Genomic DNA, 12,491 nt, shown 5'->3' with positions numbered 1-12,491 from the left:
CAGGACTGCCCGTTATTCCCTTTACTCTTTCTATTAAGCCACAAAGTCCCTCACCATCATGATACGCTCTAATACAAACATACAGGGGATTGCCTGTGTCAAACAAAAGCATAAATGTGCCTTATTTGTGGACAGTGTCCTTATGTACATTTCATCTCCACATACAACAATACCCAACTTGCTACAATTTCTACATAAGTTCTTAAAATTTTTGGACTTATCACTGAACCAAAATAAAACCATAGCCTTGAATGTTAGCTTACCAAAAGCAATGGTCAATCTGTTGCATAGCAATTTTAAATTTCAGTAGCTTACAAAGTCTATTGTTCCTCCTTCTTTTTTTTTTTTTTTTTTAATTTTTTATTCAACAAGTTACTGCAGTACAGAAGTCACAATCCATAACAACAACCTAGAATAGGCAGTATACAGCACAATGAGCATAGTTCTGGCCTCTGATAAGGCCAATGAGAGATATTGAGGCTGGGTCAGCAGTTTAGGTGTGCCAGGTCGATCCACTTAACAATTACAAGGAGATCTGATGCCCCTAACACCATGGCGCCTGGTACCCTTTGCACATTTTAGGTTATAAAACAGAGGGCCAAGGGGTAAATAGGAAAAAAATAGAGAAGAGAAAAAAAAAGGGGGGGGTGGGGGATTCCATCTCTCCAGACCTCCGAACTGTCTGCATCCAAAAGCCTTAGCCTGCAGAACCAGAATTGAACAGGGCTGTGTAAGCTGAAGAGTACACAAAGTCGTACCAGTAGAACCTTTTTTTCTCCAAAATTTCTCTTATGCCGCTCTTTGTTGCAATAAGTCCTCCATCTCATTGATCTCTTGTACTTTCGCCAACCATACGGTGATTGGAGGTGCCTGTTGTTGTTTCCAGAAAGTAGGGATGCAGCTCTTTGCCACACTCACAAGTGGTGGGACAATTGAGCAGGAATATTGTATCTTCCCAGGAATATCGTGGTGATGAAGTAAGAAAAAGATCCCAGGGGATCATTACCAACGTGTCAGAAGCTTAAAGCCTGATTCTTGATATCTAGCACTTCTAGATGACTTGTATGTAAATAGCAGAATCCCTCGGTCTGTTTATCGGAGTAAGTAGTCCTTAGCTCATTCTCCTATTACTAAGTCTATTCTTATCTGGGTGACCCAACCATACAAACCTTATACGCCAAAAATTATCCATTATCAATTTAAATATGAATTCCAGGTATTGATATTTTTCTATAGTTACATTGGTCCAGCTTGGACCAGTGTAGCATATGCCATACCTGACCAATCCATCTAGAAGCTGGAAATGATTATAGTGTGCACCACCACTACAGTGATCTCCACTAGCTTCTGAGTCCTGTGCCGAGCGGATGCCCTTCTCTTTGTGAACACAGGAGGTCGGTTGCTCAGCACGGGCACTATTCAGAAAACACTTTGCATGTTCTCCATGAATGCAAAGTGTTCTCTGATTGGATAATGTGGAGAGGCAGGGAAGTGACATCACAGAAATGGTGGTTCAGTATGGTCTTCAATGAAGATCCCAATAACTTGTTTTCATTTTCCAGATGATCATCGAACAGAATAAACTGAAGCGACAGAGCTGTCTGCTGCTGCAGGAGTGTGCCCCCAGTGAGCAGCTACTGAAAGCGTTCGAGGAGAACGCCAGATTGACCCAACTGCTGGAGGAAAACCGCATCCAACATCAGCAAAAGGTGACCCAACCATTCAGAGACTATTCACTTTTTTCACTTCTACAGAGACCCTACCCAACTTCTCCTGACCTGCGACACCTCTGAGCCTCACCAGAAGGAGTACTCCCACATCTCAGAATATTTCATGAGAGGAGAGGAAGGTGCAGTGTCCTCCAGCAGTGCAGTGTATTTTGGGAGAGAAAAGGAGTACAGACCTTTAAAAACACAGAGTACTTCAGGAGAGTAGAAATATATAGAGCAGCCTTTTTCTAGCTTTTCAACACACAGGAACCCTTACAATAACTTTTCAGTTTCAGGGAACACCTGCTAAAAAGTACTATAGCTACAACTCCTCATACATTAATGTGATGGTCAGTAGGGAGAATGCTCCTTACTCTTGTGGTCATTGGGAAGAATTACCACCTTGCAGATGGCTAAAAAGATCAATGGTGTCAGTGGGAACATATCTGAGAGGCAGGAATTGCTCATTGCTCAAGGAACACCTAGCAACCTCTGGTGGAACCCTAGGGTTCCATAGAACCCTGGTTGAGAAACCCTGATACAGAGGAAAGGAGCAGAGTCCTCCAGTAGCACAAATAGTTTCAGGAGAGGAGCGTTAGACAAAGGAGCAGAATCATCCAGTAGTGCAAAATATTTCAAAACAGGAGAGTTAGAGGAAGTAGCAGAATCCTCTTACAGTGGAGAGTGTTTCAGGAGAGGAGAGTTAGAGATAGGAACAATGACCTCCAGCAGTTCGTGTTTCAGGAGATTGAATTTCATTATGTGTAATCTCGTACATTTCATATAATAAGGTGAAGGAGTTGGAGGATCAGTTGGCGGAGGACCGGCTTAGGAAGGAGATTCAGAGTCTGAAGAAGCAGTTGGAGATAATGGAGGAGGAAAAGAAGGATCTGGAGGTGAAGCTGCAGAGTTCGGAGTCATCAGTAAAAGACCTGAAACATGCTGGTATGGAAATTTCTTACGAATGATAGGAGGGGTGATTTTAGGAACTAGAATGCTTCCCAATGTTACTTTACACAACTCTTTCCTTGTCATAAATGTCTCTGTATGGATTTCTTTAAGCTCCAGGTTTGGGTGTATATCTTGTCCAGTGTCTGTGGCAATTGCTGTTCTCTTGGTAGCAGTGCTATTTTCTGGGCAGAGCAAAGCTTGTACAGTGACCTCTAAAGCTGATAAAAAAAAAATTTAACTGATTTCCACAAGGTGGATGAAGGAATCCTTCCTACTGTGCTATTGTATTCTGACAGCAGGCCTCCTCCTCTGTTAGAAATCAATGATCAGCACTGAAGCTGGTTGGCTGCAAGTGCTGATCGAATGAAAATATATCAACAGTCCCAATTGAAAAGAGTTGAATCCTTTTGAATGGGAATCGCCATAGATGGATTGAAATTTGTCTGGTCCCTGCTGAACTGGATAAATCTTAAGTGGTAGTAAACCGCAAAAAATACATCTAAAAAAATCTTCTCCTTGCACGTTAAGAGCATAATGTGATTGTATGCATCGCATACTAGCACATTATGAAAGACTTACCTGAACACTAAGCTCTGCAGTGGTGTGCTGTCACATTTCCCCGGGGCTTCCATCTTCACCCAGTCTTCATTCCGTGTTCCTTGGTTGTTTGACTGGCCAAGCTGCGATGACGTCACTCTTGGCTGTGGCATTGCTCTTTCAATGGATGGCCATCCATTGAGAGTGCAGTGCGCATGTCTCAGTGACGTCACCAGCACTGACAAAGTAAATATCTCCTAAATGGTGCATGTTTAGGAGATATTTACAGTATCTACAGGTAATTCGTATTAAAGGCATACCTTTAGATAAAACATAAAAAAAAGGCTTTTATTACCACTTTAATTCATCTATGGCCAGCTCAAGAGCCATCCTGACGGTTTCTGACTAAAGGAAGCCTGTAGTGAAAGAATCATGTGGGTTTCAGTTGCTGACCTTTTCCTGAAAACCCTAGATGCCTGGCTGCTAATTTTTCCATACTCTTGAGTCACCAACATAGAGCAATTGTGCAGCAAAAGAGTTCTGAATACAATATGTACATTCTGTGTCAGTGACTCAAAGTATTGAAGCCGTTGGATTAACCTGGGAATGAGGCAGGCTAATCCAACAAGACTAATTAATGAGTTATAATTAATCACATTACTATCATCATTATCTTTAGGAGATTTTATTCATTATTAATCATCCTATAATTATTATATAATAAAGCCAATACATTCATTATAGAAATAATTGATGATTATTGTTACAATTGGAAAATTTGTAATAAAAATAATTCCTATATTATTAATAGTTAGTAATTAATATTAATAGGTAATATTATATATTTTTAATTATAGTAGTTAAAGTTAACATATAATAATTATAGTTGGATAATAAATACTCATTATAACAAAATTATTATAGAAAAATAATGTATATCTAGTAATTATTTAGAATATTTATTAATTATAACATAAATCTTGTATAATAATAATCATCTAATAATATTAATAAAGTAATTATCTCATTAATGATTTTAAACATCTTAGCCAAGCAGTGAGGTAGGGAATAGAATGATAGCTGAGCAGTGTCTCCTCCATGTTTTGTTCAGATATCCTGACTAATTACAGATAACTTTGCTGGGTCAGTGGGCAATTGTCTCTTGCCCTTGCTGCGATCTCACTACCTTGTTACTCTGGGGATTAGTAGGACGGTGGAGGTTTTGGGGATATTTGTGTGTGATGAGAACTGGACATTAACCTGCTAACTCTGTACCTTGTCTTCTCTTTATATTGGCTCTCTGTTTTTCCTGGCAATCAATATCTCCTCCATTAAAGGGAAAAATGCTGTCTCATTAGCAGGCAACAATATTGCAGTAGACGAGTAATTAGTGCTGTATCTTTTGTTGTATTGCAACTTTCTAAAATGAAAAGTCTTCTCTTAATGCTCTCTCTCACCTGGCAATGAGAGGATGAGCTTGTCAAAAGACAGAAACAGGAACTTTTCATGTTATTTAGGTCAGCAGATTAGTGTTCATTAAATCTGTGCATCTGATTCAGTGTCTATCCTACAAAGGACGGAGTTCACTTGTGGTTGGTGAGAAGTGGTTAGTGGACAGTCGTTCTGTAGGATGATCGGGCACAAAGATGTCCAGGCACATTGGCTGAACCTCCTTGTTTTCGCCACATCACAGGCCTCATCCATTTTTCTGGGGAAAGTAAAGGAGATCCTTACCCCAAGGTCAGCTACTAAGAGGATATCAGTTTGGAGTTAGGCTTTGTAATATTGTTCTCTGACCCGACTATTTATAAAGATGAGTGACGTTCATTTTATGTCAGTGGATGTGTATCTGCTTCATCTTCTTCCCTGAGAGATATCATCTCTGCAATTCTCACATCTTCTGCCTTGAGAGATTTCATGCCACACGGTTTCATGTCTTCTTTTTCCCAAGAGATCGCATCCCTGACAGTCCCACCTCTTCTTCCTGGGAGATATCATCCCCAACAGACTCGCCTCTTCTTCCCAAGACATCTAATCCCTAACAGTCTTTCCTCTTCTTCCCTGAAAGATGTAATTCCTGACAGTCCCTCCTCTTCTTCTCTTAAAGAGATCTCATCCCCAACAGACTTACCTCTTCTTCCCTTAGAGATCTTATCCCTAACAGACTCTCCTCTTCTTCCCTGAGACATCTCATCCCTAACAGACTCTTATCCCTGACATTATCACCTCTTATTCCTTGAGAGAATTAATCCCTGCTGACAGTCCCACCTCTTCTTCCTGGGAGATATCCCTCATCCCGAACAGTCTCTCCTCCTCTTCCCAGAAAGATGTCATTCCTGACTGTCCCACCTCTTCTTTCCTGAGAGATCTCATCCCTGACATTATCACCCCTTATTACTTAGGAGATCTCATCCCTGACAGTCCCTCCTCTTCTTCTTTGAGAGATCTCATCCCCAACAGACTTACCTCTTCTTCCCTTAGAGATCTTATCCCTAACAGTCCTTCCTCTTCTTCCCTGAGACATCTCATCCCTAACAGACTCTCCTCTTCTTCCCTGAGAGATATTATCCCTGACATCACCTCTTATTCCTTGAGAGATCTAATCCCTGCTGACAGTCTCACCTTTTTTTCCTTGAGAGATCTCATCCCTGACATTCTCACTTCTTTCCTGAGGGATGTCATCCAAAACAGACTCACCTCTTCTTCCCTGAAGTATCTCATCCCTGACATTCTCACCTCTTCTTTCCTGAGAGTATCATCCCTGAAAGTCTCACCTCTTCTTTCCTGAGAGTATCATCCCTGACAGTCTCACCTTTTTCCCTGAGGGATCTCATTCCTGACAGTCTCAGCTCTTCTTCCCTGAAAGATCTCATTCCTGACAGTCCCACCTTTTCTTTCCTTACATGATAGTCTCACCTCTTCTTTTCTGAGAGTATCATCCCCAACAGACTTGCCTCTTCTTCCCTTAGAGATCTTATCCCTAACTGACTCTTTTCTTCTTCCCTGAGACATCTCGTCCCTAACAGACTCTCCTCTTTTCTTCCCTGAGAGATCTTATCCCTGACATTATCACTTCTTATTCTATGAGAGATCTAATCCCTGCTGATTGTCTCACCTATTCTTCCCTGAGAGATCTCATCCCTGACCGTCTTACCTCTACTTCCCTGAGGGATGTCATCCCCAACAGACTCACCTCTTCTTCCCTGAAGGATCTCATCCCTGACATTCTCACCTCTTCTTCCCTGAGAGTATTATCCCTGACAGTCCCACCTCTTCTTTCCTGAGGGATCTCATCCGTGATATTCTCACCTCTTCTTCCCTGAGAGTATTATCCCTGAGAGTCCCACCTCTTCTTTCCTGAGGGATCTCATCCCTGATATTCTCACCTCTTCTTCCCTGAGAGTATTATCCCTGACAGTCCCACCTCTTCTTTCCTGAGGGATCTCATCCCTGATATTCTCACCTCTTCTTCCCTGAGAGTATTATCTCTGACAGTCTCAACTCTTCTTCCCTGATGGTGTTATCCCTGACAGTCCCACCTCTTCTTTCCTGAGGGAACTCATCCCTGGCAGTTTCACCTCTTCTTCCCTGAGAGTATTATCTCTGACAGTCTCAACTCTTCTTCCCTGATGGTGTTATCCCTGACAGTCCCACCTCTTCTTTCCTGAGGGAACTCATCCCTGGCAGTCTCACCTCTTCTTCCCTGAGAGTATCATCCCTGACAGTCTCACCTCTTCTTTCTTGAGAGCATCATCCCTGACAGTCTCACCTCTTCTTGATTGAGAGTATCATCCCTGACAGTCTCACCTCTTTTTCAAGAGATCTCATTCCTGACAGTCTCACCTCTTCTTTCCTGAGGGATCTCACCCCTAGTGGTCTCGCCTCTTTATAGAGCGCTCCATGTACTTTGTCAGCTCAGATTTCAGTAACCCTGACTATGTTTTTGTTTGTTTTTGTAAACTTTACCCCATTATTTTCACCACAAGATCAAAACTGCCATCCCTTGAATCTGGCCTAATATGTCATTACTAAGAAGTGACACAAGTCTTTCAGTATTCTTCTATTTAGTGCCTTTCTTCATCTGTGCGCCTAATATTTTTTTACTAGTTTTATTATTACATTTTAGCAGGCAAAACAAACTGATAAATGTAAAATAGCCTAAGGGTGGGTGGGTGGTGTAGGGAACAGGTACTAAGTATGTAGTGTTTATGTATTTAAGAATCGTTGGACATAATATGGATTTTTGTAACAAAAAAAAAATGAACTAAAGATAAAATAAAAAAAAATGTAAAATAGCCATTATTTCAGCAATCCTCCTGATAAAGAGGCCTGGTACCTGTGATTGTTGGTAACATTCCAATCAACGTCATGTAGCGGCTGACTGCGGGTTCACACCGTTTTAGTATCTGCTTTATCCTCTGCAGACCTGCAATCGTGTAAGCTCCACTATGCTTTTTGCTTAACCACAACAAGCTTTATTGACACCAGATTAGGTCAGCTTGTGTCAGAGTTAGTAGACTTTGAATGCAGGCTGCAATGCGTCAGGATGTATTCAAAGTGTACTGGAACATTTCATCCAGAACATGGGCTTATTAGGAGTCCTTGCGTGTCATGGTGTGAGAGGACAGCAATAGAACCGTGACGGAAGAACAAAATGATGATTGTCTTTGGTTGGCGAGATCACATCAGCGTTGTACTGAAGTTGCTGTATTCAAAGTCTCCAGTGTATTTTTTACCTCCCCTGGTCTGTGATGGAAGTTTTTGTTATAAAGTAAGTGATGTCATAATCCAGCAACATCTCGCTGTGAATGAATGCAGTAAAATACTGATAAAAACGAGTGCATGAAATTTAGATGCTGTTAAAGGGGACCTGCCTTGAGAAAATACTGCTTATCACTGCTTCAGAAATTACGACTAGAATGCCTGTCATGCTGAACATTTGGTTTCAGTATTTTCATTCACTAATTCAAAAGAATAATGCAATGGTGGAAGTCAGAGGACTGGCATGACGGCCAGGCAGACAGTATTTTCAGGAGCAGTGCTTAGTGCAGCAGCCTGCTTCCATAGGACCGGCTGGCATTCTTTGTCAGTAGACTTGACTAGAACCTGTTGGGGGTAGTGGGATCCGCAAACTGAATACAGCACAGAAGAGATCTGCAGGTTGGTTGCCATAAATGTTATTGGTCGTAACACATTGTCTTTTGTGAGCAGTGGAAGAGCTTCAGAAACGAGTACATCAGGCTGAGAATCCGCCACCCCCTCCTCCGCCACCGCCGCCACCTCTCCCGCCTCCTCCGCCGCCCAACCCCATCCGGTAAGACTGTTGGTTTCATGTACAGAAATAATCCGTCACCACAGACATGACTTCATTGTGATGGTGCCTGTATGGTGAGCGAGATGGTGCTCCAGAATAGCAGTCTATCTTATTTAGGCTGAACTCCAGGCAGATAGCTGGAATACACATGAGCAGGATTACCTTGTTTGTACTTCTGCCTGGCCACTTCTGTGGTTTACCATGGACAGTAATGTCACTTTTCTCTGCTAAAATTAGAGGTATTAAGCCCAGAGACAAAAAATATTTTGCAGCTCTTGTTGGTCTTTTAAAGGAAGTTAAAAAAAAATAACAGACTTACTGGCTGGATCACCAGTAGAAAAAAAAGGAAAAAGCTTAACAAAAGCTTAAAAAATTAAAGCACTGCAATCACCACATCTGAAAACTGGAACAGCAATATAATATGTTTTTTGTTTTTTAGTTGAATGCCACTTTACATTAAAGAATATATGTCAGGTCCCTGCTCTCCTCCCTTTGATTGGACAATGAGGGAACAGCAGTAACATAAGTCATTGCTCTCCTCACTCTGCTGTCTCCTACTGTCAGCACATGTGCATGCCATATAGTGTGATTTGCCTTTAGTGCTGCTATACAGGGGATAACAGAGAATAATGCAAGACAGATTCCTGTGGTTTTTACTAGCGTTATGTAAAAATACATGTCATTTTTTTAAAGTAATACACAGTTGTGTTAAATGGTATTTTAGGATCTTCCCGGAGCTCAGCTTCAAATGATGAAACACACCTCCCCCAGTTTGTTTGTGTTTGTTATGTGTTAAATGCTTTAAGCCACTTTCACACGGGGCAGATTCCCTTCCAATCGATATCCACTCAGATCCCCTGGTGATCAGAGCAGAGCGGGTGGATGACAGATCTGTGTGTGTCCGTTTATGCAGAGCGGACACAGAGCCCACTCTGCTCTATATGTGGCCGGGAGTAAACGGACTCCGCTGTCTTTTTACACCTGACGACCCTCTGATCTGATCTGCCTAACCAGAAGAAAACTGATCATGTTCATTTTTTTTTATTGCCGACCAAGTTGGATCCGGCGGTGTAAATGGACACAAGTTAGTTTACACCCACCTGTTCATAGGAGTGCATGGACCTTCTGATCAGGTACACCTAAAAAATTGACAGGTGACCTGATTGGATAGCTCGTGTGAAAGAGGCCTTATACTGGCCATACACAGTTAGAAAATCATTAAAAAAGCGCTTGATATGCTCCATCATACAACTTTCAGAACTGTAGGGGGATCATTTTGATTATCGAAATGCAAAGTTTTATGGCAAAGTAATGAACTGTCCTGTCGGATTTTCCAAACCTATTTGATCGATTTTCTAAATAGTAGTAGAATCGATTGAAAACAGAAAAAAATCTTCAGTGCATATGCCTAAATGTAACCTCAGAAGTACAAACAACGAAAAGAAAAATATTTTTTTTAAATACAGCTGGAGAGTGGGAGGGTTCACCAAGGTCAAAAAATCTTTACATCATTTCCACCGATTGATGAAAAATGTTCCATTTATGTTGTTAACAGGGGCGGACTGACAACTCATGGGGCCCCCGGGCAATAGGGGATCATGGGGCCCCTGTGTCCTTGCCTAAACTCAAAAAAGCCTATGAAAAAGGTACCAGGGGCATCTCATGGGGCCCCCTACTGACCCCGGGCCCTCGGGCAGTGCCCGAGTTTCCAAATGGTCAGTCCGACCCTGGTTGTTAATGATCAATAATGTCAACAATTGGGGGAAATATTTTGATACAATGAAAGCGTCCTCACATGCACATTTGACAGATCTTTAGAAATCCTACCCTTTGTTTAAAATACAATTTTCTAACCGTGTATGGCCAGCATTAGAGTGCCAATCCACTGCTCATGTGATGTTTCAGTAATAGGTGGAATCTGGTGGATTGAATCGCTTGCTAGCTTTTCAGATTTGTTAAAGAGAATCTCTTGTTTCATGCGATCTTCCTTTTTTTTTTTTTGCTGCAATCCGTGTTGGTGGTATTGTTATGTTGATAATTATACACCTGAAATACTGCCGCTAGTTTCTTCACCCTGAAGTGTATGTGGGGGGGTGCCACCTATGTCGGGGGGTGCTGTCTATTGAGGGGTACTGTCTGTGTAGTTGCCCAGCCATGTATTATAGACTGTGTATCGTATGCAGGGAGGATGGTAGTGAACAGATGATTGGTTGTATGTGATAATACATTGGTGTGTGTGTGTTTGGCCTCACGTAGAGCAAACAAACAGAAATATGTGACGGAACTGTAATCGTAAAACGGGAAGGACAGGCGAAAACGTTGTTGGTGGTGAACACACACAGGCACACAGGGTAAAGCTGTGCACATAGAATTAATGGCGTTCTGCACACCATGCCATGACCATGTCTGGTGATTGATGGGGCTATATGTGCTGTGTTAGGAATTATGAAGGATTTTGTGACACTGACCCACCCTCTCTTCCCCCACCCCTCAGGTCCCTGATGTCCATTATTCGGAAGAAGCCCTCGCAGGCAAGCAGCTCTGTGAAGAAGGAAATTGCCTCCCAGCCAGAGTCCGGTAAGAAAAGAATTGCACCTGTAAATGCGGAAAACAGAAATTGTCAGGGAAATGACTTATTCCGCCAAATCCAGAGCGATAATCCTTCTGGAAGGAGATAATGATTCCGCCATAGGCCGTCATGTAGGCCCAAGCTGTGATAGGAATCGTGTGCAAGTACTTAAAGCTGAACTCCGGTCACAAAAACTTTCATTCAAATATATTTCTCAATAGATACAAAGGATATAAATTTGCTTTGTGTGCGCCAAATGCCTTGACAAACTCAGATGTTACCTTGTAAAAATAGCATTATCACTGTGCTGTGGTATAGTCAGTTCAGAGAGCAGATCTGTTTGAGGCTCCACCCACTACAGGCTGCCTGCTGAAAACTACAGGAGGGGGCGGAGACAAGACCAGTCACTCTGCACAAGGAGAGCGAGCAGCAGTGAGCGGTCTTTATTACAGAAAAAGTCTCACACTAGATTACTGCACAGATCTGGAAGAAATACACAAAGCACACCGAGATTCAAGGAAGAACACACATGATGAATGGATTTAGACAATACTTGCTTATCCCAGAGATCAGCTTTAAAGCTGAATGTCTGTTTTCCCACTGCAAACTGTGAGCTTCTCTGTCTGGAGGGACATCCAGCATCATCTAGCCACTTTCCTCCACAGCAAGACTCTCTCTGGCCCACACCCTTCAGCCATCTCATTTTTTTTTCAATCTTGGATGCTCAGCATCACGTATGGGCATTCCCACTAATTGCATCAGGGCTCTTGAGAGGAGTCCTCAGGTAGGGTGCTGTAAGACCCCATTCACATCTCACTATTTGTGATCGCTGGAAGAATGGCTGCAATTCTGCCCACGTCGATGCCAATGTGCGTTGCAATCACAGCATAACGCGCTGCTCTTGTTTGGGTGCCATTATCCTTCAATGGCACCCCACACATGGTACAATTCTGCCACGATTCATCACATGGTTGATGAAGGGGTGCTGCGCGGATCCGAAACGTTGCAAAATGTTTTCTGTGATGTGATCATTCTTCAATAAAGATTTGGCCGTTATTAGACGATCCACGGTGTGCTGGCAAATATGTGCATTTGATCTGCCGCGATTGTCACACGACAGGATAGTGCAGCAAACCACGCCTTCACAAACTGCGCGAAGCTTGTCGCTCGAAAGGGAGCAGGAACTTCTCTTCAGGTGACAAACTTACATAGGGCAGCTTATTCAAATGAGTGGGCTGCCCTATGCCACATGCAGAATCGCATGAAAATTGCGTGTCAAAACCGTGTAGTCAGAATGCTGGTTTCTGCTAAGCTATAACCTGAATGTGGCTTAATGTTTTCAGGGAGTTATGTACAGCACCCCGCCAGCCCCTCCCACTAGCCATTAGATGCCTACATTGCATAGAGAAGC

General features: G+C 42.5%; 1 protein-coding gene across 5 annotated transcripts in view; it reads left to right on the top strand.

Moving 5' to 3' along the window:
* Positions 1-12,491, top strand: part of SHTN1 (shootin 1) — a 146,115-nt gene that overhangs the window by 98,552 nt on the left and 35,072 nt on the right. For all 5 annotated transcript variants that reach the window (XR_016307678.1, XM_089658791.1, XM_089658789.1 and 2 more), the window contains exons 9-12: positions 1,563-1,709; positions 2,501-2,654; positions 8,409-8,511; positions 11,006-11,088. Coding sequence is in view for 4 of the 5 variants with exons in the window: in XM_089658791.1 (XP_089514917.1) it covers positions 1,563-1,709; positions 2,501-2,654; positions 8,409-8,511; positions 11,006-11,088 (487 nt within the window). In the remaining variant the exon portion in view is untranslated. The remainder of the gene's footprint in view (positions 1-1,562; positions 1,710-2,500; positions 2,655-8,408; positions 8,512-11,005; positions 11,089-12,491) is intronic.

The sequence above is a fragment of the Staurois parvus genome, unplaced genomic scaffold, assembly GCF_062004578.1.
Source record: "Staurois parvus isolate SC_StPar_1 unplaced genomic scaffold, SC_StPar_1.0 ptg001095l, whole genome shotgun sequence".
Taxonomy (NCBI): Eukaryota; Metazoa; Chordata; class Amphibia; order Anura; family Ranidae; genus Staurois; species Staurois parvus.
Note: the sequence above shows the minus strand (reverse complement) of the source record. Positions and strands in the feature narration are given on the sequence as shown.